The sequence below is a fragment of the Anopheles bellator genome, chromosome 2 (assembly GCF_943735745.2).
Source record: "Anopheles bellator chromosome 2, idAnoBellAS_SP24_06.2, whole genome shotgun sequence".
NCBI lineage: Eukaryota > Metazoa > Arthropoda > Insecta > Diptera > Culicidae > Anopheles > Anopheles bellator.
In genome coordinates this window covers 22,877,165-22,900,691 of record NC_071286.1, presented here as the reverse complement: position 1 = coordinate 22,900,691, position 23,527 = coordinate 22,877,165, and the positions used below count along the sequence as shown (strand labels likewise).

At 50.1% G+C, this 23,527-nt stretch overlaps 4 protein-coding genes across 7 annotated transcripts in view; 3 read left to right on the top strand and 1 right to left on the bottom strand.

The window, feature by feature from the left end:
• The window catches only part of LOC131209932 (glycogen synthase kinase-3 beta), a 55,729-nt gene extending 48,449 nt beyond the window's left edge, over positions 1-7,280 (top strand). For all 4 annotated transcript variants that reach the window (XM_058203098.1, XM_058203099.1, XM_058203097.1 and 1 more), the window contains one exon: positions 60-7,280. In XM_058203098.1, coding sequence (XP_058059081.1) covers positions 60-433 — 374 coding nt within the window. In that variant the 3' untranslated portion in view covers positions 434-7,280. The remainder of the gene's footprint in view (positions 1-59) is intronic.
• Positions 7,281-8,090: 810 nt separating this feature from the next.
• LOC131210270 (PAX-interacting protein 1) lies at positions 8,091-14,445 on the top strand. Its single transcript, XM_058203493.1, has 4 exons — positions 8,091-8,198; positions 8,287-13,171; positions 13,241-13,469; positions 13,567-14,445. Exons 1-4 carry the CDS (start codon positions 8,091-8,093, stop codon positions 14,138-14,140), a joined length of 5,796 nt encoding a protein of 1,931 aa, XP_058059476.1. The 3' UTR covers positions 14,141-14,445.
• Positions 14,446-16,338: 1,893 nt separating this feature from the next.
• On the top strand, positions 16,339-18,273 carry LOC131212138 (serine protease gd-like). Its single transcript, XM_058205886.1, has 2 exons — positions 16,339-17,003; positions 17,075-18,273. Exons 1-2 carry the CDS (start codon positions 16,770-16,772, stop codon positions 17,660-17,662), a joined length of 822 nt encoding a protein of 273 aa, XP_058061869.1. The 5' UTR covers positions 16,339-16,769; the 3' UTR covers positions 17,663-18,273.
• Positions 18,274-18,281: 8 nt separating this feature from the next.
• LOC131212137 (serine protease gd-like) lies at positions 18,282-22,384 on the bottom strand. The gene is made up of 3 exons (XM_058205885.1): positions 21,564-22,384; positions 19,606-20,090; positions 18,282-19,533 (listed from the first exon to the last, which is right to left on the bottom strand). Exons 1-3 carry the CDS (start codon positions 21,828-21,830, stop codon positions 18,741-18,743), a joined length of 1,545 nt encoding a protein of 514 aa, XP_058061868.1. The 5' UTR covers positions 21,831-22,384; the 3' UTR covers positions 18,282-18,740.
• Positions 22,385-23,527: the final 1,143 nt, after the last annotated feature.

The following is a 23,527-nucleotide window of genomic DNA, read 5'->3' as shown; positions in this document are numbered from 1 at the left end:
GTTTGGAAGGGCCTGCATCCCTCTAACTGCCCATAATTGTTCCTCCTCCTCCTTTGCAGAGCTTGCCATTCAGCCGAGCCTGAACCTGATTTTGAGGCCCAGAAACCCTAACGATGTCGCGGCCAAGGCATCGTCCAGCGGTGTCTCCATGGAGGGTAGCAGCGGCGGCGGCGGCGGCGGCAACGGCGGTGGTGTGGCAGGCGGCAGCTCGTCGGGTGCTGGAGGCGCAAACAGTAGTACCAGCAGTGGCGGCGGTGGCGGCGTCGGTGCCGGTGCCGGCGGTGCTAGCAGCAATAACGATCCGATCAACCTGCCGCAGCAGTCGTGTGGCGGTGCATCGGGCGTAGGCCCGGATGACATGACGACGACCGCGGGAGGCGACAGTAACGCATGCCCACCTTCGGCGGCTGCCGCCACCTCATCGATGGGTTAGCTTTAAACACTGTTGCGTGTATCGAAATGTGTGCGAAACATTAAGAGAATCAACCAACAAAACTCGGGTCTCTTCGAGCGCCCAATACGCTGCGTCGCGCTGGGCGCCTCTGCTGGAGGCGCGTAACAACGGAACGGGGTGGACACAAAAAGGGCATAAAATCAAGATGTGAACAGAAATTTAAATATAGTCTTGTTTCGCTTTAGTGGAAGAGAATGGAAGGTTCTCTCTGTGGTTGATGGTGGAGAGCCAGGCATTGTTGCCCCACGCGTTGCTGTAAACGAGTGCTGCAACAGGCAACTAATAGAACACCGCACAGACAGAGAAAGAGAGAGAGAGTAAAAGAGAGATCGATAGAGAGAGAAGAAGGAAGACAAATAGGATGGGAGATGATAGATGGCCGCGAGAGACGATTGTTTGAACCTTTATTAATATTAGTAATTTTAATTATTATTTAAAAATGAACGAAGCAACGTGTGCGCTGCGCCGCTTCTTGCTTGATGAGGTGTGTGCGCAGCGCGTTGAAGGTACATTTCAAACGAAATCCTTTTTTCCTCTTCAAGATCGTGTTGGTCATCGGTTGATGTTTTCTTTTTTATACATATATATATATATATAATATATACACCCAAAAATATTAAAAACGCGCGCCTGCCAGTGTCGTCGCTCGAGAAAACTGCACGGAAAATCGTGTTCTCTTGGAGGGCAGTGCAGTTTTGGTGGCCCCCGAGACTAAACCTGGGTGCTGAACGGGGTTGCGTGTTATGGAGCATTGGTGGCATACCGAATCACGCAAGAGAGATCAAGAATATTTACTAAAGTCAAGCGAAAATTGGAACACACGTTGTGTGGTAAAGAGGGGCAGCTTTCTTGGTGGAACCGCAGAGATATACCTTATAATCGTTAGACACCCACTCACACCCATACCTAGACGACTTGTTTCACCTTTGCAGTACTACGAGGCGGGGCAGATATCATGAACGAGTCATCCTAACCACTCGAGGAACACACACTAAAACCTATGATAGTAGATGAATTATTTTAATGAACAAAAAGCGCGCGCCGTAAGGTGTGTTTCGAGAAAGTTTGAGCTGATCGCGGACTCCGTGCCGCACTGGCCATCTCTCTCCATTGGAGATCATATTTGACTCTCACGCGCTCGTGTGTCCGTTTGCAATATATCTAGCGAAGTAGTAGTGAATAGTGTGACGAATTGGTGAAAATTTGGACCAATCAAGTCCAATAGATGAAAGGGAGGACAAAATGCCCATACAACAACAACAACAACATCAACATCCTTGCACAGTAAGGACAAAGATACAAAGTAGTAGTGATGATCATGATTCAAGTCGAACCCCGCTCCCCTCTAGTGTGTAGGCTGCATCCAGAGAGCGAAAGAGAAAGATGAAAATATAGCGAAACATAAAAAGAAAACCCAACACGTGCGCATCCATAATAAACAGTTCGTTTCCGGGCGCGCCCTGTAGCATACTCTGATTGGGTTTTGGTTTCGCGGGCGCTGCTGCTGTGTTATGTGCGGCGATCCGTGAGTTCGGAGGATAGGCTTCCACTCATGCCAGGGGTTGTTCTGTTGAAAGCAAGCAACAACTGCATCAACCTTCGCCTTCGAATAGAAGCAAGCTGAGTGTGTGCGCGCGTGTGTGTTGTGGTTGGTTAAGTTAAATAAACGAAACGTATTTTCCCGCAAACGGAAAACGTAGCGTAGTATTGACACTGCGACCGAATAATGGAAAAGTGTTGCATATGCATGACGACGTTACCGTGCGGCTCAGCGTGGCTTTAGACGTTAAACCGATTTTTGTTCGTCGTGACGACGACAATCCGCCGAAAGAACGAATGTGGTGCCACGAGGAAAATCGGCGGCGGCACCCCAGGGATACAGTAGGAGGCTATAGTAAGAAAGACGTACCGCAAGTAACGTGTTGTCTAGGAATTTCGAACCTACCTGTATAAAGCTACTATTAATAAACTAAATCCAGACCACGCTGTTGTGCGCATCATTCATATCTGCGCGTCGGACGATCCACACTGGCAGATCTCACAGTCTCACTTGGCAGTGAGGCAGCTGGCGGGACTGGGCTGGGCACCGCTGACGACAGGGCTCGCGGGCAGTGGTTACGTTGGTTCCGACCACTACGTACATGTGGTAGGACCGTATCTTTTCGATTTAATTTAACCTTCTCGTTGTTACATCGGAACCGTTTTTGTCTAAACCAATGGACAAAACAAACATAACTACAGCTGCATGATAATGCCACCCACACACACACGCGCGATGGTGTATCGGAAACCACGCCACGACCGTTGCCCGCAAGATACGAGCCACACATATAGGCTATTCTTGCCTTTTTCTTCGTGGCGGGGAAACGAACCGACAAGACAGGAACCCGTGTATAAGTTTAATCAAGGAATGGTAAATTATTTTAAACCGAGAGAAAAACACAAAAAAAATTCAAACAAGAGATCAGAAGACAAACGCGGGAAAAAGGGTCAGAGAAAACGACGCTTGGTAAGAGAGAGAGAGAGAGAGAGAGAGGAACATAGATAGAGAGTGAAGGGTTATATATCTCGTAAGACGTCTGATTAAAAAATCTTTGTAGTAAATAAACGTATAATTTATAATAAATGAAAAATATATAATGTAAAGAAAATTATATACATACTACTGCATAAGTGATTCAGATTCAGATAGTTCACTCAGAGGATACCGTTATTAGCGCCAAAAATGTATGATGCAAAAGGATGTGGGAACACTTCGGTGGAAAATGCCTCCAATTGAAACCATGGGCCAAGGCAGAACCGTATTGCGACCCAATGATGGTCTTTTGATAGAGGGCTTTCTCTCTAAACTGGTGGCCATCACAAATGGACACGGCAAAAGGGATAGAGAACAGTAGAGCAAAACATCGATGGCGAAATTGAAGATGAACCAAATTACAGCCAACCCCAATATAGCAACACTCCGATTACAAAAAAATCCAATCACAAGAAATTAAGCAACGTCACTATAGTTTATAGCTATCTGTAGTCCAGCTCCAAGTCTCTTATGACCACAATACGAACACGGCAAATCGTGCGGGAGAAAAACGGTAAGAGAAGCAAAGAAAATCAAAGAATAAATTAAAACACTAAACCAGCCAGGCAGCTCTAGTGTTTCAACGTATATTACACAAAAAGTCATAAAGAAGTAAAACGTAAAAAAAGTTTAGCAAAACAAAACACAACACAGACGAAAAAATTGCAAATTTTAGCATAATTCTCACGCGCACGGAAGAAATAATCCCCCATAAAAACACTTGCGCATCATCGCGGTATGCATCATCGGCTCTTTTAAATTCTCTTGCAATTTCTCAACACACACGAGAAAACACCAATGTTTGCAAACAGCAGAACTATTGACACAACAATAACACGCTTCCACACACACTCAACACAACACACGCCCGAGAGATAAAGGGGGTTCCAGTATAATCCAGAATAGTTGTATTTCCGTATGGAAGCAGGTGCGTTCCAGTAAAGAGTAAAAAGTGCATTGTTAGACAAGAAAAACCAAGAAAAAGCTAAAACAAGTGAAGCGAAATGTAAGTAAATTACAACACTATTATAAATAACATATAAAGTTATATATACATATAAAGATTAATCGTATCCTCTTCAAGGGCTGAGAGAAAGATAGAAAGAGGAGCTGCGACCATTTAGATGACATAGAAGGAAAGTGTAGAGCAGCAAACACAGCAAAAAACACACAACTGACTAGAACATGGAAGAAAGGTAAATTGTTTTTGTTTCCAAACGTACCACCCAAATTGTCTCTGTGTTTGTTTGTGCCTTCGGTTCGGTTCTAAGCTTCGCTTTTATGCGTAGTACGTCGAGCGCGGCCCTGGGCTTTATTCCATGATATGGAAAATCTTGAGAAAAACACAAACCAACGCGCGATCTGTCCGTTATTGGTGGTGTGTGGTAGATTGTAGAGGTCTTTGAAAGGTTTCGCGTTCACCGGGAATCGAACTGGTTTAGTAGTCATCATCTGGGTAAAGAAATGAATTTTTTTAAACCCTCCCCGATTCTCGGACCTAAGAATAACGATTTTGATCTCGATTTGTAAAATATTCGAATGGTTGTTGTTATTGATGAGAGGGCATCGAAAATGTGTGTAAATTTTGAGTGTTATTTATTTGGACCCTTCGTTTCGATTGAAGGTGCATCATTTCTTTAATACAATAATCGTACTCTAATAATTATAAGACTAAACACGAGACGGTATCACTTGTTGCCACAGTGAGAGTTCTATTGTCGGCAATAATGCATCGTTCGATCATTTTCTTAATGACCAAGAGGTCATCAATAACAATTTACAATTGTTATTGGATGGAGTACCGTGTATTGCAGGCGTAGCTGATCATCTTGCCAATTGGCAGCTGAAAACTTTTTCACTTACAGTCAAACTCTTCTTTGGTTGATCCGGCACTAAGAGCATATTTAATGTACGATCGTAGCAATCATATCCTGTGCTAAGGCGTGGTTCCAAGTTGCAGAGCGGAAAGATACTCGATCCAAATAGCGGTTGTTTAGGGAAACCGCTCACTTTTGCACACGTAGAGTGACGCAAATTTCTGTCGAATGAAGATGCCAAGCAAAAAGATCATTCAAATGGAAGGCTATGTGATGGAGAACAAGAAGCATTACAACGCAAAGACAAGTTTCACAGACCACACGCTGTCACCATAGTAACACTGCTGCGATGGATATTACTGTCGATTTGAGTTGCACCATTTTACGCGAAGAGAGATAACAATGAAACACCATAGTAATATTAACATTCAGCAAAAAGGTAGCATGTAAAGAAACATGTAACACTGTCGTAAGGAAAGCAAAATCATGACATTCAAACGAAGGATTACAATACACACACAAGCACACCTCTACAGGCATACAATCATAACGGAAAAGTAGCAACTTTTTCGTACTTTTGAGCCACTTCCAACAAAATGCATAAAACAAAGCCGAAACTAACTATGGAATACTACAAACAACAATGCATGAAAATACTACTCGTAAGCCCTCAAACATAGACGTATATTGTGCTTTTTCTGGAGCAAAAGAACGTATGGAACAGAGATCTCGGCGACAGAGAAGGCGACGGCTAGAGAAACGCATAATGAAGCACACAGATAAAGGAAAAATACTTGCAAACAGATTAACGGTAAAAACCCTCCTTCGCAACAAAAACAAAAAAACACACAATGAAACTGCAGTTCAAACTCAAAATAGTTAAAAGAAGAAACATCTTTCTATAATCCTGTTCGAGAGATTTTTGCCGATATATATTTCCGCTTCGAATTTTCCGTTCCGTGTGCCCACCCGTGTGGTAGGTAGGAATGTTTCGTGTTGCGGAAGTGCACGTTCACTTTTTGCCAACTTTTAGCAGCGTAGTGGTTTCTCAGTTTGTCTTTGTAGATCTTTCTCCAAACAACATTTCCGCCGGCAGGACAGTCGTTCGATCGGCAGTGTCACGTTGCTGTTACTGCCGCTCGATCGATCGCGATCGAGTTCGGATGTTATCATACTTTGCTGTCTTTCAAGTAGTCGTCACTTCTCGATAGTCAATGAAGAAAACGGACCAGCAGACATTTAAGATACTAAAAACAAATATTGAATATAATATTGCTCTCTCGTTTTTTTTGTAGAAGAATCACAGAAGGGAAATGAAAAAAATTAAAAACAGTAAAAAAAACACGGCGAGAGCGTGTCACAATCCCCTCTCGGTTCTGTTTCTCAACATTGAAACCCCTTTTCTAAATGAGAATGTAATTTCCTTGTAAAACTTTTCTTCTTTGTTTTGTAACGATCATTCTATGCTCTGTTCTTTCCTTTTAAAAGATTTTATCTAACTGTTCACTTACCTGATTTATCGTCGTCCCCAATTTTCTTTTACATCCAAACTATGGCTTATTTCAAGTTAGTACTAAAGGAGAGAAAGTATGATAGAAAAAATTTAGATTGTATTTTTAGTACGTATTTAATTACGATAGTGAACGGGACGGCAAAACCGGCAGAACATGTACACGAGCGAAACCTAAAGACACAGGGATGTTTTCCAGCGAAAATGGAAATTGGTGAAAATGGATCGACTGAGTATACAGGACACAGGGCTCAGGCCATCAGACAGAGCGCGAGAGAGGAAGAGACAGAGAGAAAATGACGATAGTGATGATCCGGTTTGTCCGACAAGGTAAGCCGATTGCGGCCCGGAAATGGTGCTGGTTGAACGAGAAGCAGCAAAAACGCAATCAATACCCATTTTCGTACGCTAAAGAGGGTCGAGGCCGATGCGTAAAAAGAGAGAGAAAGAGAGAGAGAGAGAGAGAGAGAGAGAGAGAAAGAAAGCGTTAGTGAAGATAAAAATCAGTTTTGTAAAAACATGTATGTTTGTTATAGCTTATAGCGAAGGTATTAGAGAGTAAACATGGTGAACACAGTCAGTAGAAATAATTAAACAAATCCTATTTGATGTGTCGCTCACAAGATCTGTTCGACACGAGTCGAGGGAATGCAGTCGAGGGAAGATGCCGGAGAAAAGCAAAAGACCGGCAAATAATATCGACAAGCCCTGCTAGGTTGCAGCGTACTGCGTACAATTCGGGTGCCGGTAATCGGAGCAGACGAAAATAAAAACTAGGTGAAAAAATATACAAAAAAATATTGGGACAGATCAAATCGAAAAGGCGGTCAACTAGGGGACGCGGAATATACTATGTAACAGGCGGCAGCAAGTGTACGCGGCGAAAGCATGAGAATGAGATAGAAAGGGTAACAGATAATTGCAATAAATGTTATAACGAAACTGTAAATGAAAAACTATTTCATCCGCTGCGATCGTTTTACTTTTATTAAATTTAAATAATCTTCGTTCCGAACGAAGCGTCACCTACCGGCCCAAGGCGCAACTGTTGTTGACAGAGGCCAAGTGACGTCTATTTAGCCGATAGGGTGCCCAGTGCGAATGTTTACAAACTTGGTTGTTAAGAAAGGGAGAATTAGTCTTTGTTTGAAACTTTTTAGTATTTTAAAAATTTCTAAGGTGGCTCACATTCTTCGGTGCCTCTTTCTAGTTCCATAAGAGTTGTAATTAAGACGAAACACAGCCAGCGGTAACAGCGGTAGGGCCCATCCTCCACTACAAACCTTGCTTCGTTAACGCGAAACGTCAATCGTTGGGGTTCGCATGTCATTAATTTTCAACGCCAGCCAGGAAAGCCAAAGCGCGTCTTGAAGAGCAATAACTTTCGGTGTTACCATTGCCGAGGAAAACTTCACCCGCACAGTTTCTACACAACTTGAAGACCCGCCACGAGCCAAGCTGTGACAAATGTTTATAGAACTCGCGGACAGCGCAGCTATTCCAGTGTGTTACCCTTGCTTGAGTGTCGGAAGAAGACGTGCGTTTGCACGGCACTGAGGAAAGTCCGACCAACAACACAAACCTAAACTTGGGAGCGCAGTTCCCGCAGGGTTCGATTCGTGATGAACGTTCTCCGTCGTGACGGGCATTGTTTGCGATTACGGGCGACAGTGAAGTTTACGTTGCCGAGCCCACTGTCGGCTTGAGGAATTGGCTAAGACACACAACAGGAAGATGAGCCTCGATCCGGCATCGGTCTTCAGCAATTTGGAGAGCCTTCAGCTGAAGAGCGATTTGTTTCGAAACGTGAAATGCTTCGTGACGGGCAGCCTAGACCCAAAGGTAAGTCAACCGACGGGCGCTACAGGTGATGCTGGCTACAAAAGTGTTATTGTTTCGCTTGTTTTCCGCCTCTTTCCACCGTAACCAGATAAGTAAACTGTTGGAAGATGGCGGTGTGTCGCTGGCGAAGTTTATGGCCTTAAGCACGCATGTCGTGTGCGGTCTTAACTACGACGAAAACGATATAACGGAGGCAGCGGAACTGTACGATATTCCGACCGTGACGGAGGCGTGGGTAGTAGCGTCGGTGCATCTCGGGCGGCTGGCCTCGACGAAGGCATATTTTCCGCTGAAGACGGGCATTTTTTGCGGTCTGCGATTCGCCGTCACCCAACTCGACAGTCGCGATCTGCGAAGACTCTACGCAGTTCTCACGTTCCACGGCGGAACATTCAGTGTTCGGCTCGACCGCAACACGACGCACCTGGTCTGTGGCAGCCCACGAGGAGCCGCCTATAGCAAGGCAGTTGCGTGTGGTACGGGCGTTCAGATAGTGACCCCCGACTGGGTAGCGGACTGTCTTAAGTCGGCCAGCTTGAAACCGGTCGCAGTGTACCATCCGAGGTTACTGCTCGAGCAAGCATTCCTCAAGCAAGCCGCCACGGCCAAAGCGACGACAGAAAAGCAACCGTTGAACAGCATTTTGGGGTTCGATTTTGAAGAAGGCATCGCCAAGACGGAGGTACCCACCCACGGTAGCGGCAGAAAGGAAGAGCCCAAATCGAGGCTAATTGGCCAGCAAGGAGCCGAAAGTGCTGCCGGAGGAGCGAAGCAAGGCGGCCAGGTGTCATCTCCCGCCTCACGCTACACGAGACCGCAGCAGCAGCAGCAGCAGCAACATTATCAACAAGGACAGCAGCATACACACAGATTACGTGGACCGGTTCCGCAAACTCTTAACACTCAGCAACAAAACCAACAACAGCTGCAAAAGGCTCTACAAGCCCAACAGCAACAACAGCAACAATTGCAGCAGCAACAACAGCAGCAGCAGCAACAGCAAATGACAATGAATTCGACAAATAATAATATTTTGCAGCAATCGCTGCAACATCCTACTACGACCGTGCAACCTCAGCAACAACCGTCGCAACAGACACAAATTAACTTTCAGCAATCTGCGTCCCAGAGCGGCACCATCATTCAGCAAATCATACAATCTCCACTGCAAAATAGTCCTCAAACGCAGGGACCGCATCAGCAGCAGCTACCGCAGCAACAGCAACAAACGCCCCAGCAGCAGCACCAGCAGCAGGGAAAGCAAAATATACAGGTTGTCTACAAAAGTGGCCCTAATCAACAGCAGCAAGCGCAGCTGCAGGTGCAGCAACAGCAACAGTATAATCAAACTGCGGCCACCACTGTTTCAACCGGCATCGAAGGACAGCAGCAACCGAAGCAGATCCTTCGCCAAATAACGATCAATCAGACCCAACTGCAACCGGGACAGCAGGTGATGCAGGGACAAATGCAGCAGCAAATGCAATCGCAGCCCGCTGGACAGCAAACTATCCAAGTGTCCCAATCGCAACCGCTGCAGCAGCAAATTATACAGGTGCAGCGCACCATGGGTGGTCCACAGCAACTCCAGCTACAGCAGCAGCAGCAGCAACAGCAGCAGCAGCAGCAGCAGCAGCAGCAATTACAATTTCAACAGCAACAACTCTCCTCACAGCAGGGCGTCGTTACCACATCCTCTGGCCAGATTTCAATGATGAACAACAGTCAGGGAGTTCAAGGGCAACCCAAATTTATACAGCAAACTATCATTCAATCGATGGGCCCAAATTATCAAACCGTAACGAAACAGGTTCTCGTTGAACAGCAAGATCAACAGTCGCCACAAATGCAACAGCTGCAATCGCAACAAACATCGATGCAAAATGTACAACAGCAAATGAAACCGATGGGCCCTGCACCCCCTGGTGGACATCCGGGCCAACCCCAGGTGGTTCAGCGAATCGTGCAGCAGCAAGTCTTTCCGGGGCAAAACATAGTGATCGTTAACCAGTCTACGAACCAACAGCAGATAATTTCTGGTCCTGGCGCGCAGCCATTGAACCCTCAGCAGCGGTTACAGTACATGCAGCAGCAGCAAAAGCAGCAATTACAGCAGCAACATCAACAAATTGTAGTCAGCAGTGCAGGGTCAATGTCTACGGCTGCCCCACAGCAACAGCAGCAAATAATTCAGCAGCGCACCGTTGTCGCTGCCCAGGATAACCCCAACGGGCAGAGCGTGATGCTGCAACAGAGGGCGCAGTTACAATTGCAGCAAATGCAGGGCCAGCAGCTGCAACAGGCTCAACCGCAGCCGCAACAGCAGCAGCAACTGCTAATTCAAGGACAACATGTCGTGCAGCAGCAACCTGCCACGATGATGCAGCAAGGCGCGATGGTGCAACAGCAAATCATTTCAACGTCTCACCAACTCATACAACAACCTTCACAGCCACAAATACTCCAGCAAACGATCGGAGCGACCGGGCCGATGATACAACAAGCGGGTCAAGGTGGACTACCGAATCAATCGATCATGCAGCAGCAAATACTGGGTCCGAGCGGTGCTCCGCAGCAACAGCTGATGGCCGGTGGTAACGGGAGCGAACAAATGCTTCAAGCCGGTCTTGGAGGAAACGAAATGATGCTACCTCAGCAGCAGCAGCAGCAGCAACAACAACCGCAAACGCCTACCCAGCAAGCGCCGGGCACTCCGCAACCTTGGACACCACAAAGCCCCCTCCAGCAGCCGGGAACGCCCTTCCAGGCGCAACAATCGCCACAGCAAATGCAGCAATCTCCGCAACAAATGCAACAGTCTCCGGGGCAGCAGCAACAGCAGGGCGCCGGGATGCTTCCTTCCGGGACGACCATTGTGCAGCAAACGATTGTGCAATCACCGCAGGGCCACCCGCAAGCTGTTCCAGGGCAGCCGGGTGTTCCCGGTCAGCCACAGATTATTCGGACATTGCGCCCGCAGGGACCACGGCAATTCATTCAACTCGATCCGCAGGCCCGTGCCGACCTGATGAAGCTTGATTCGGCCGGACAGCAGGAGTACATTAGCCGGTTGCAGGCCAACCATCTCAGGCAACGGCAGCAGGCCGCATTTCAGGCGCGCCCCGGTCACCCTGGAGGCCACCCAGGGGCTCGCCAGCAGATCGTCATCCGGAGTCCAATGCCACCGGGGATGAATCAGCAGCAGCAGGTCCGCTGGCTACACCATCAGCAGCAACAGCAGCAACAACAAAACGCTCGCCAGGTCGTCGTTCGACCGGTAGCGCCGGGACTGAGTCCGATTACGCAGCAAACGATTGGAACTGGCCCCAGTGGAACGCCGTATCCCATTGATCAGAATGCTTCCGCCCAGCAACGGATGCAGCAACATCGCCTACTGCAGATGCAGCTGCAGCGCGATCAGGTCCAGAAAAACCAACAACAGCAGCAGCAGCAGCAGCAGCAGCAGCAACAACAGCAGCAACCGGGAGCAGCGCCAATGGGCGGTCAGATGATTTCCCCACGCACTCCTGGAGGTGGCTTCCCGTCGGAAGTGGTCGTCGGCCCCGATGGAAGTACGATGGTGGTTCAACAGCAAACTCTCGTCGGTGCCTCTGGTCAACCTGCGGCAGGCCCGGTGCCGCAATCGCCGCAAGATCCTGCCGGAGGCTCACTGCAAGCTCATCAGCAGCAACAGCAGCAACAGATGCAAAGTAAAACGAAAACCGCATTAGCCAACATGTTGAGCAATCGGCTGGGAAATGGTGGCACGGTCCCTGGTGTGGCTGTGGGCGCTACCGGTACTTTGGTGGATGGTGTGGTACCGCCCGGAGCGGAACCTTCGGCCGCCGGAACACTGCGTCTGATGACGGCCCAACACAATGCTGCCCTACAGCAAACGTTGGGACGATCGCCGCAAGACATTCTTGCGCTTCAGCAGCAACAACAAGCTTGTCAACAACAGCAACAGCAGCAGCAGCAGCAACAGCAACAGCAACAGCAGCAGCAACAAATTCAGCAACACCTTTTGCATCCCCAACAGCAGCAGCAACAACAATTGCAGCAGCAGGTTGTCCGCCGCACCCTCGGCAACATCACCAACAGTGGTGTGGTGCAAACACCGCTAGGCCCCGGTGGAGCTGGTCCGGTCGTCAATCAGATCATACAATCTTCCGCCGGGGGGATTCCGGTGACGCCCGGTGCCGGTGGCCCCGTGATGATACAAAACGCGGTCGCCGTTGCGGCCGCTGCGATGAAGGGTGGTGGTCCGGCACAGTTCAGCCCCGGGCGGGCACCGCTGCACCGGCCGCAGTACTACGGCCACAATCCGAACCTGAAGCTTCACCCGGAGCTGTTCCTGCTCGGGTGCACCTTCTACATCATCGAGTACGATGAAACGCACAGTGCGGCCGAGATCGAGGAGTGGAAGATGATCATCAAGAAGCATGGCGGCGAGATCGAGTCTTACTATGGCCCGAAGGTGACGCACGTGCTGTGCCGCACCCAGCGGCACGGCGTCGTAATGCAGGCCATACGCGACGCAAAGCGCTGCATCACCACCTACTGGCTGAACGATATCATCGTGAAGCGCCAGCTGCAGCCCCCGTGGCAGGCGCTCCACCTGCCGACGCCCGCCATCTTTGGCACGCAGAAACCGGCCACCAAGCACAACATGTCGATCACCGGGTTCGAGGGCGAGGAGCGCGTACGCATCAAGCAGATGATCGAGGAGTCCGGCGCACGCATGACGCCATACTTCTCCAAGTCCAACACCGTGCTGCTCTGCCGGCAGATAGACAATGCGAAGTACAAGTTCGCGAAGGAGTGGAACGTGCCGGCCGTCAACACGATCTGGCTGAGCGACATCCTGCTCGGTAACCTGAACGCGATGCAGCAGTGCGAGGCACCCAAGTACCAGCAGTTTAACCTGACCTGCCATTTTCGAGTTGACTACAACCTAGTGATGCACCTAATGAGTGAGTAGAGAGGGCCACGAGTGCTCTGCATATTCGACTGACCACTTCCTATCTTTCCCACTCCTCTAGCTGCCTGGAAGTCTCCGATTAACTTAACTCAGGAATCGCACGAACGGGTCAAACGGACGCTCAGTGAGCTTCCGCCTCCGGTGACGGGCGTCAAGAAGCCCCGCACGCTACCACTGATGGAGCCCGTTCCGGCAGAAATCGTCTGCCAACGTCAACCAGCTAGCGACGCTGTCCCGAGTGTGCTCTTCTCACAGATCGACAACACCGAGGGGTTAACCCGAGCCGTAATGTATGCCATTCTCCGGCGGACTGCAAAAAACGGTTTTGTAACCACCTCCTCCTCCTCCTCCTCCTCCTCCTCCTCCTCCGTTCTTCCTTCTCCACAGAGCGCTCGGGGGTAAGGTGGTGACTGGTGCAACCGAGGCCACGCATCTCGTGATGACGCGCGTTGCCCGGACAGTGAAGTTGATTCTGGCCCTCGCCACCGTGCGCCACCTGCTGAACAGCAAGTGGTTGTCCGACAGTGCGACGGCCGGTTACTTTCTGCCGATCGAAGCGTACAAGCTGGACGTGGGCGAACTGAACGAACAGTTCAAGTCCGATCTGCACCAGGTGCTCGAGACACCGGCGCGCACCAAACTTTTCGAGGGCAAAGTGTTTTTCGTTACGCCACAGGTGAAACCATCGTGCAAGGACGTACGGCAGATGATCGAGCTCGGCGGTGGTACGGTCGAGAAGAACCCGCGCACGATCAAGCGCATCCGGGAGACGAACGCGGAAAAGGCGGGCAGCTATGTGATCGTGAGCTGCCCGGAGGATCGCATCATCATTCAGCCGTTCATACAGAAGGGCAAGCACGCGATCTGCCAGATCTGCACCACCGAGTACGTGATGCAGTCGATCATGCAGCAGCGATTATCAATAGAGCCGCACATCATCAAGTGGGAGCTTGGGTCCTAAAGTGCCGAGCAAACAAAAGCCATCTCCCGGATCTTCCGGGACCGTTGTTCTGCGTCGGTCGAGCACGCGGAAGCCATTTGTGTACAGACACGGAGGAGAGTAGAAGACAAAAGGTGGATAACCACTGGGCCACCCGGAGCGGGACGTCTTTCATTGTCCTCTTTTTTTAGCTTTTTTTGTCGACCAATAAATGATATGCGCGGTACTAGGTATACATAGTGACAGATGAATATAATCACGTTTTCCGGTACCAGCTCCTCTCCGATGGAATCGTTTTCTTGATATTTGTTGTACATAGGGTTTAAATATTTCTGGCGAAAGGACCAGACTTTATTGAAGACTACCGAAGATGAATAAAATGCTATAGATTTGATTGAACTACCAGTTGGGTTACTCTACTGATGACAATAGTGCAAGAACTTGGAAACTGATGCTTCACACTCCAATAGGGAGCATGTCAATTATGTTAAACGGCACGTAAAGGCATGAAAAGTGTCATAAAACATAAATCGCTCGCTAATCGCCGAGAGACTGGCGCGAGACTGAAATGTGAAACCGGTGCGATGCGCCGCGGAGTTCTTTGCCTCAACGCCCGTGGCAAGTTTATTGTTATGGCATAGCAAATCGATACCGTGGCGCCTCCTTGTCATTCCCAATAAAATATGTCGTCGTTTCACACCCGAGAGAGCGCCGTAGCCTCTCGGAAGGAGCCCGAAGGCGACGGTTTGAGAAATTTCATACGTTATTAGCAAATCGATAAAAACACACAAATATTATTCAAACGAGCAGGTTGAATGTGGCCAACCCATCAGAGGTGTCAGATGCCACAGCAGCAGCAACAGCACCGGCGGCTGCGGCGTAGCCAGTAGCTGCGTTCGAGCCGGATTCGGTCATCCTAATCACCGCGCTAACCGTCGATGGTGAAACAGACGTCGAGCTAAGAATCGATGTTGACGGCGCCAAAACCGACATAATGGCGCGCGAACGGATATTCGAAAGCGCCATTAATCCGGCCGTCCGCGAACCACCGCTTGAGGCATAACAGAAGAACGGACGCCGTCATTTATGTGCGGCGTTTCACTTAATTTTTTATCGATTTTCTTCCCAGGACGCCCATTCCCAGATCTCCGGCGGACGGTAAGCGGATTATGGCCACCGAAACAGAAGCTACCGGTTGACGCTAAGCTTTTTACGAAGTATGAAATATGTGAATTTTCAATGTCCGCGGCGTTTCAGTAACAGCGTACTCACGCGATTTATGGACACCTACGGGGTTAGCAAAAAGACAACCGCAAGCGGCGCTTGGCGTGAAGCGCCCGCGAAACGCAGGACCTCCCACGGGTCCCACCATTATCACTGGCAGAACTCAGACGGACGGAGGAAGGGTTGGACGAAAATTAATATGTCGTAAAAATCACAATTCTGTCCACAGTTTTACGATCCAGCCAATTCCGACATTCGATGCCGTTTAGCAAATCCATAATCCTATGCATAACCGCTGGCGCCAGCGGGATCGGGTTCTATTGCGCCACGTAGCACCCTAGAGAGAGGCTGAGGCTGATAAGAATCATGCTAATGTTTTCAAAGTTTTAACTAAACCTTATTTACCACCGACCCAAGAGCCAGCGATAAGGTTCACCGGAATTAGAGGGCAAGCTGTTCCGGAGCAGGCATGACGCTGGATGCACTGGTTACGCTTGTGTTCGCGCTCGAAAACATGTTTTAAAGGATTAACACTTTTTTTATCCTAAATGGTTGAAAAGAACATTTTTAAATTCGAACCCATTTCAAATTACTCCAAGGAACTACAGTTTTTCAATCGTTTTTTTTCCATTTTTAATAAATTATCGTAAAACGTTTTCCGCGCCACTATCAACCAAATCGACGCGTGAAGCAATTAAATTTATTAATTTCCGAAACCAATAGCCGGGCTGGCGCGCGGGACCCAGATTGGCCGGCTTAAGTTACCGTCAAGTTATTGGCGCCGTCGGTCGGATTTGCCGACGAGCTAGTCCAGTGGCCAACGGGAGAGAGGCGGTGCGACAACCACCAGGATGTACTAGCTGCCGGAGATCGGCAGACACGATCGACGGGGAGAGCGAGAGAGAGAGAGAGAGACAGAGATCGAGTGTGTCGCTCCTCACGGGCAGTGAAATATTAAAATATTAGCGAAACTAATCCATCCACGACACGGGCCATTATCCGTATGCAAATCGGTTCACAAAAGTTGTGAAAGAAGCGTGAAGAAAGAAGATTGAGCAGAACTTCTCAGCGCCTTGGAGGTTCACTCCTTCCGGCTGATCGCTCGCCGGCAGCCGCCGGGTTCGCACCTTCGGCGATCGCTCCGGCGGCTCGGTCTCGGGTCGGCGGGGGCGAGCTAGTTCGCATTTAAGCATGTGTCGGTGCGATTAAGAACTTTATTCTTCCCCGAGCTCGCCGCCGAAGTGCACACGGCAAGGCTGCTACCCAGGACGGTTTTCCCCGCGGAGCGGATCGTATATAGACAGTGTGTCGGTTGCGGTCGCCCGCCAAAGCAGGTTGATCGGTGGATGCAGTTCGCTGCAGCAGTGCTCCCTGTTTTTGAAACACGTTTCGCCCTCCCCAAAAGTTGTGCGTTGAGTCCTCAGTCATGGTGAGCCACCGTGTCCGATCGGTAGCGCTACTGTTGGTAGTGCTCGGTAGTGCGGAGTGTGGTTCGGTCGGTAGTGCTGCCCTGCCAGCGTCACCGTGCCCGGCCATCTTCAGGTACGCCGCGGATAGTATCAAGCAACAGATCTATGGTGTCGTGGACACGCGACAACAGCCGGTGGATAAGACCGGCACCCTTGAGTTGCATCTCTCGATCGCCGGGGAATTGCTGTCGGTGAGTAGCCAAAGCGTTCGCCGACACTTAGTGCCTTTCAACGTCGCCTTTCGTCCGGTCTCGTTCCGCAGAAGTACGTCGGATCCATCGAGGCCATCGAAGACAACGCCCAGATTACGGAGCAGTTCCGTAAGGGACGCGGAGTGTCGTATCGGATCAACTTCCCGGTCCAGGAGCCGCTCCCGAAGCTCACGAAGCTGGTATTTAACGGGCGCGAACTGTGCACCGGCCCCGGCGACCGTGGATCCTTCGTCAGCTCGGTAACGCTACGGCACTTCCTGCGGTCCGATACGTGCAAGGATAAGTGCGAACCGAGCAAGCTACTGCCACCGAACGCAGCCCCGCTGGTGCCACCGATCTCGCAGCGACCGGAAACAACGGCCGCTCCGATCGCCCCCGGACCCGGCTCGGTAGCGACGGCGAAGGCAGACGGGCTAACGGAGACGGGCAGCACTGTCCCGACTATCCAGCACGAGTACCAGCGAACGATCGAGCGTAAGGAGGAGACGACCAACCCGCACGGGAACGGCTCGTCGGTGAAGTACATCCGCGAGGAGATCACCTACCGCAAACAGGTCATCACACCGGACGGAACCGGAAGCCTGCAACCGGACGAACTGAAGCTGCCTTCCTTCGTCAGTGGCGCGGGCTTCCAGTAGATCGGATGTGCCGGTGCCGGCCCCCTTTGAAGTCTACTCCGAGACACGAGCTGACCGACCGATCACAGCCGATCACATTCTTGCCGACTAACAGAGCATTTGAATAAAGTTTATCTCTTATTTATCACAGCCGAAGTCGTGGGTTAGCGCTTGCGGATAATGCGACCCCGCTGCGATGGGGCTCCCCGCGTCGACGTTAATGAGTCTGATCAACCAGTTCGCTCGACGCGTGAAATCAGGTTTTCGTCTCCACGTCTGCGTGTACTTTATGTGAATCACCCGTCCGTGAGGCCCGAACGATAGGAACGATCGCGACACATCCGGGGTTTCAGGTGCTCGGATTTGCTCGGTGTGATGGTTTCAGAGAAACCACCTGGACTCTACCGAACGAAATATATGGCCACATTCGAAAGGATTAAGCTGATAAGCTGCACCGTACGGTCCAAAGTGTCGGCTCAAACGCATAGCACAGCGCTCTGCTCATCCGGCTAATTTTATTCCCATGATCTGAGCGGCTTCTTTCCGGGTTCGCCCGCGTGTCTTTTGCGTTTTCCGCGCGCGAAGCGTACAGCATTACGCAATGTCTTGAAATTACCGATTGAAACCTGTTGAGCTCTTTGTAACATTTATTTAACTCACAAAGGACCAGAATAATAAATATTCTTTTTGTACTTTACACATTTATTTCTCCGTTTCGCTATAACGGACCGTTCTAGACTGTGACACAACAAACAGGAAACCGTCTTCGTTTTGCTGTACATACCCAAAAAGCGTTAAAATAAAATGGCATACCCAGTGTTTTCTAGAAAAGGAATGCAACAATGTGTGATCTCTAGAATTTGCCACCGTGGACCGTTAACAGGGGGGCAGGTCCATTTCGAACTACGCAAATGGGCCATCCCTCCCTGTACAGCAATCGCATTTTACTCGCACTTGGACGGGTGTTATCAGTTGGTGCTTAAATTAATTAATTAAATATGGCCACTGACTGACTGACGATCTGGGATATAGTACGTTACTGTGACACTAGTGAGTGAGTGAACCGAACGGCCACCAGTGGCCCTTGCGTTGGACGAGCCTACGATTTCATGATACGAGACAACCAGAACCGGAACGGAGCGACATCGGTGTAGACTACGTACTTCTGCGTGTCACACAGCAGCGTGACGGGATCGTGCTGGCCGGTGGACACGATACCGCGCAGATAGTACCTCGTGCCCCGCTTCAACGCCAACCCGCTGCCCGAATCTCCGTTGCACGGGACGGCCCCGTGGCCGTCGGCGCAGAACGTCCGCGAGGTAGACGAAAAGAGACGCCCCAGCTGGAGAGAGCACTGGCGCTTCTCGATGACCGAGGCCGTCACGTAGCTCGGGTACTTTGCATCGCCCGTGTCCGTAATGCCCCAGCCCGACACGAACCCCTTGGAGCCGATGATCTGCTCCAGGTTGTCGCTCCCGGACCACAGGCAAATCGGTCGCACCAGATCGTTGTAGGTGACCGCCTGGCGCAGCACCAGCACGGCAATGTCGGAGTCGGTCACGAGGATGTCTTCGTGCAGGTACTCTTCGTGCACGTGGATCGTGGTCACTTCCCGTTCCTGGTTCTCATCGTCGGAGAAGTTGTCGATGTTGAACATCCCGGGCACCACCGCCAGCTGGTCCGCCTGCCGGAGCGTCCCGTCCGGGAAGTACATGCAGTGGGCCGCCGTCAGTATGTGCGTCGGCCCAATCAGGCTGCTGCCGCAGATGTACTGGGGTTTCGAGACACCGGCGACGTTGAAAATTGGCACCGCCCACGGGAACTGTCCTTTCGACGAGCGCACGCCGTTGATCGATAGCCGGGTGCCTAGTGGAGCAACCGATCCACAGGTTCTGCAATTTGGTGGTGCAATGTTTCGTTTCAGTTTGGCGTGGCCAGTTTCAACTAGCTTCAGGATTACTTACATCTCCGCGTTAGTTGTCGGCGGCTGTGGTGGAACCGTCACTGGCTGCGGTGGTCTGCTAGTCTGCTGTGGTCTGGGCTGCTCTTGCACTGGTGGCCGTTGAGCGAACGGCCGTTGACCGAAGGGCCGTTGAGGGCTGTACTCTGGCATCGGCGGCTGGTACACAAACGGCGCCGGAGTGGTCTGGGTCGGACGCTGTTGTGCTGGCGGCTGGTACGTCGGCTGGTACGGCAGTATCTGGTTGAAGTCATTGCCGTTGCCATTCACCTTGGTGTAGAGTGTGTGCTCCAGTTTGACCGTGGTCACCATGCGCCCGGTCGCCGCCTGTCCGGTGCATATCGTTTGGCCGTTCACGGTGATCGATAGCACCCGCGGAACGATGTTTTGGAACGGGAAGCTCACACGATACTGCGCCGGCTGATTGTTGTAGATGTCGCGAAACGTTTGCTCGTTCGACTTGACGAGGGTGATCGAGCCCAAGTTTTGCTGCAAACAGACGAGGCGGGACAGAATGTTGAAGAATACGACGACGGAGAGTATTTTTAATAAAATCAGAATCCTACTGAGCCGGCCAATACCTAACCCGGGCTTCTGGTTTCGTTCTGGGCCGCGATCGTTCAAGACAGCGTTTGGTTCGAAATCGCACTAAATTTGAGATGTTTTTGGACAAAGATTGTGACAGAGTAGCATGCTAATGAGGGTTTTCGCTAATCGAGATCAAATTAGCGCGAGGATCCCTACACCCTACCCTACACCACGGGGACGCTTCAGCCATCATTAGTGGCAATCAGCGTTCGTTAGTGGCAATGACGAGTGTGCGTTGGACTCTACAAGGAAACAGCATTTGCAGCACTCAGATAGCCGTTTTCGGAATTTTGCGAATTTAATTTCCCGATTAAACGCCTTTAGAAACTAATTTCATTTGGAGGTTCAGCCATTTTGGATCAGAGCATGAAGAATCATATCGAACAAAACGTAGCCATAAAATGTAAATAAATATTCAATTAGATCCCATAAATATCCTTTTTAAACATTGTCCTACGAAATCCACATTTTGGAAGCATAATTCAATTTTGCTTATTCGAATTTTAAACTAACGAAAAGAATGGTTTGGAATGGGAAATGCTAAATAGTAATGCTTTCTTCTATTTGTTCTATGGAGTGCTCGATCTAGCGTTTGGATTCCGGAGAAGGGGTATCAAGTCGTCCAAGTTTTCAGCTTAATTTCACCGAAAATCCAATTAGCCACCATTCCTCGGTAGCATCGACGGAAATGACCTTAAATGAAATGACTCTTTCAAATTTCGTACACATGATGGATCACCCTATACTTGCGGTTTAGACTTCTTCGACCAACCGAGGACCACTTGCTGAATGCTTTTGGTGATAAAACTTCGAGACAGGACCGAAATAGTTACTTTAATTTCCATCCCCTAGCTCGACACTGCGCCGAGCGGCCTCCGACGGCATCACGGGCTCTTTCGCAGCCGCGGTCCGCGTGGCGCATCACAAAACTGGTTTTGTGTGACGTCACGTGTGATGGTCCCCATGCGTAAATTCAAGCCTACTCGGTTTTTACCAAGGTTTTGAAACAACCGATTAACCGAGAGATGTCACAGCACAAAACTTTCGCGCGACGATCGCCCTGTACGAAGACGGCGCCGCGTACGATGATGTTGGGGATTTCCGTGGCTACTCCGATTGATAGCAAGCGAGAGCTGAAGGAGCTTTTGTGTTCGCCCGGCCTCAGCTCAAGCCGATAACCTTTGACAAGCTACTGCTGCGGCTCCCTGGTGAATGTTTATAGTCCGGTAGTTGATGAAGCGGGGTATGTGAATATAAGTTTGCACAAAACCCAGTCTCAGTAGGCCGAGTTTACCGCGGGAATTTACGCTTCCGACGACGGATCACTGAGGAGAAATGTACACGTTAGAGCCGAGGATCAGCTGATGGATTTACCTTTCCCACTTCCACGTTGTAGGACAGATCGATGATCAGCTTAACCGTGGTTCCGATGCGTAGCCCGTGTAGCTCGACGTACCCGAACGCTTGGTTGCTGTTCGGATCCAGGCGGTAGCTGAAGACTTCCGGGCAAGGTGAGTTAAGGTACTGCCCACTAACCGTACTGTGGCCGATCGGACCGACTAGAAGTAACAGAATCGTGGTCGGTAGCAGGAACCCACTGGCTTGACTCAAGAGGGACACTTTTTTTCGCGGTAAGGACATTATGCCGTTGATACGACTGATGTTTGCTTCTCGAATGGCGACCGCGCACTGGCGTAAGATTCTATAAATAAAACGGTATCGCTCCGTGGGCCACGGGCTTTTACGGACGGCAAAAGTTGCTAACAAACCGTATCACCAGGCGCGTAGAGGGCACACTCGAAACACACGGCGTGGCCTTTGCACAAGTCGTTTCGGTGTGCGGTTGGTTCGAAAACTGGAGCTACATTCCGATCGTAATGGCACCGAGCGCCTGCTGCCACAACACGACACCGCGGAGAGAGCAATCTCCGATATCCGATTCCGGCTGCCAGTAGAACCAGGTCGGTGTATTACCGGTTTGTTGGTCGAAATGAATCTCCCACCGGACCGGATTTCAGGGGCCGATCGACGCGCGATATGCGCAGCTGACGGTGAGTGACGACGTCAAGGGAGAACTAGACAAACACTAAGGTGCAAGAAACGGCGATGCGCTAGGCGCTACGGCAAGTGGAGCTAACAAAAACCTCCGTGGTGATAACCCGTGAGCGCAGGAACTCGCGATCCGGCCGGTTGAAGACGCTGCGGCACACTAGCGGCCCGCGCTTTCGAGATCATCGTCCACGGACGGAATCTCGCGGCCGGCCAATCAGTTGGCGCAGCGGTAGGTTGTGTCTGACTGATGTCTCACTCACATTACAAAAGTCCCCAGCCGCCGCCGGTCCGCCGGTTTTCTCGATTCAGGTTTTCATCCGACACGATGATGTATTCATGGCTCGCTCCGCGTGGTCATCGGCTTCAACATTGGAGCATAGTCGCGTTCGCGCTGTACGACTGTGGCCATCGAAATATGCACGATAACCTTCACGGGGAAGAGGGAGCTCAAGTATTTATCAATTTTTTGTTTACACTTTTTGGCCTGCAAATACTTTAGCACTAATAGCCTGTGCAAACGGGTTGACTCAACGGAAATGTGACCGATCCGAAACGAGAATTTGTTGATATTAGCTCAAACAATGTGTTCCTTGTGGGCGACGAAACGAACGTGAAGATGTATTTTGGAAATTTTTTGTCGATCGTCAAATAGCTTGAAAGTTATCTGAGTTTTACTGAAATTTCCCCCGATTTTGTATGGCTGTTTTGTATGACCCCCTTGGTTTCAACCGATTTTTCCGGGTCATCGGGACAGCTCATCCGGGTCATCGGGATGAATTTTTGGAGCCGATTTTTCCGATAAGAAAAAATAACCACACGCTGTCACTGTCTGTTACGGAAACTGCCCAATACACTGGAATGGCTGGAAGTGTTCTACATTTCTACGAGCCTTACCCTATCTGCCTCCTTTCAGTGGCCAATTTGTTTCCAATTCCACCGGAAATAATTCTTTATTTCTAAAAATTCTAATGATGGCGATCTTCTCCTGCGGTGGCCGCATCCTGCTCACAAACAGAACTATGAGCGAGCGAGAAAGAGAGAGAGAGAGAGAGAAAGAGAGAGAGAGAGAGAGAGAGAGAGAGAGAGATGATTACACTGTTGGCTCGGGAAACATTCGCCAGCCTTTTCGCACCCTTAGCCAGGCGCCGTTTCCGGAGATCCTCGCGAGCCCGTCATCGATCACGTTCGCCACTAAACTCCTTTCCGGTGTAGATTCCCGGGTACATCCGCTCCAGCTCTTTGCTCACCTGGTATGAAGGAAGTGCGGAAGGATGGTGAGTGACGGG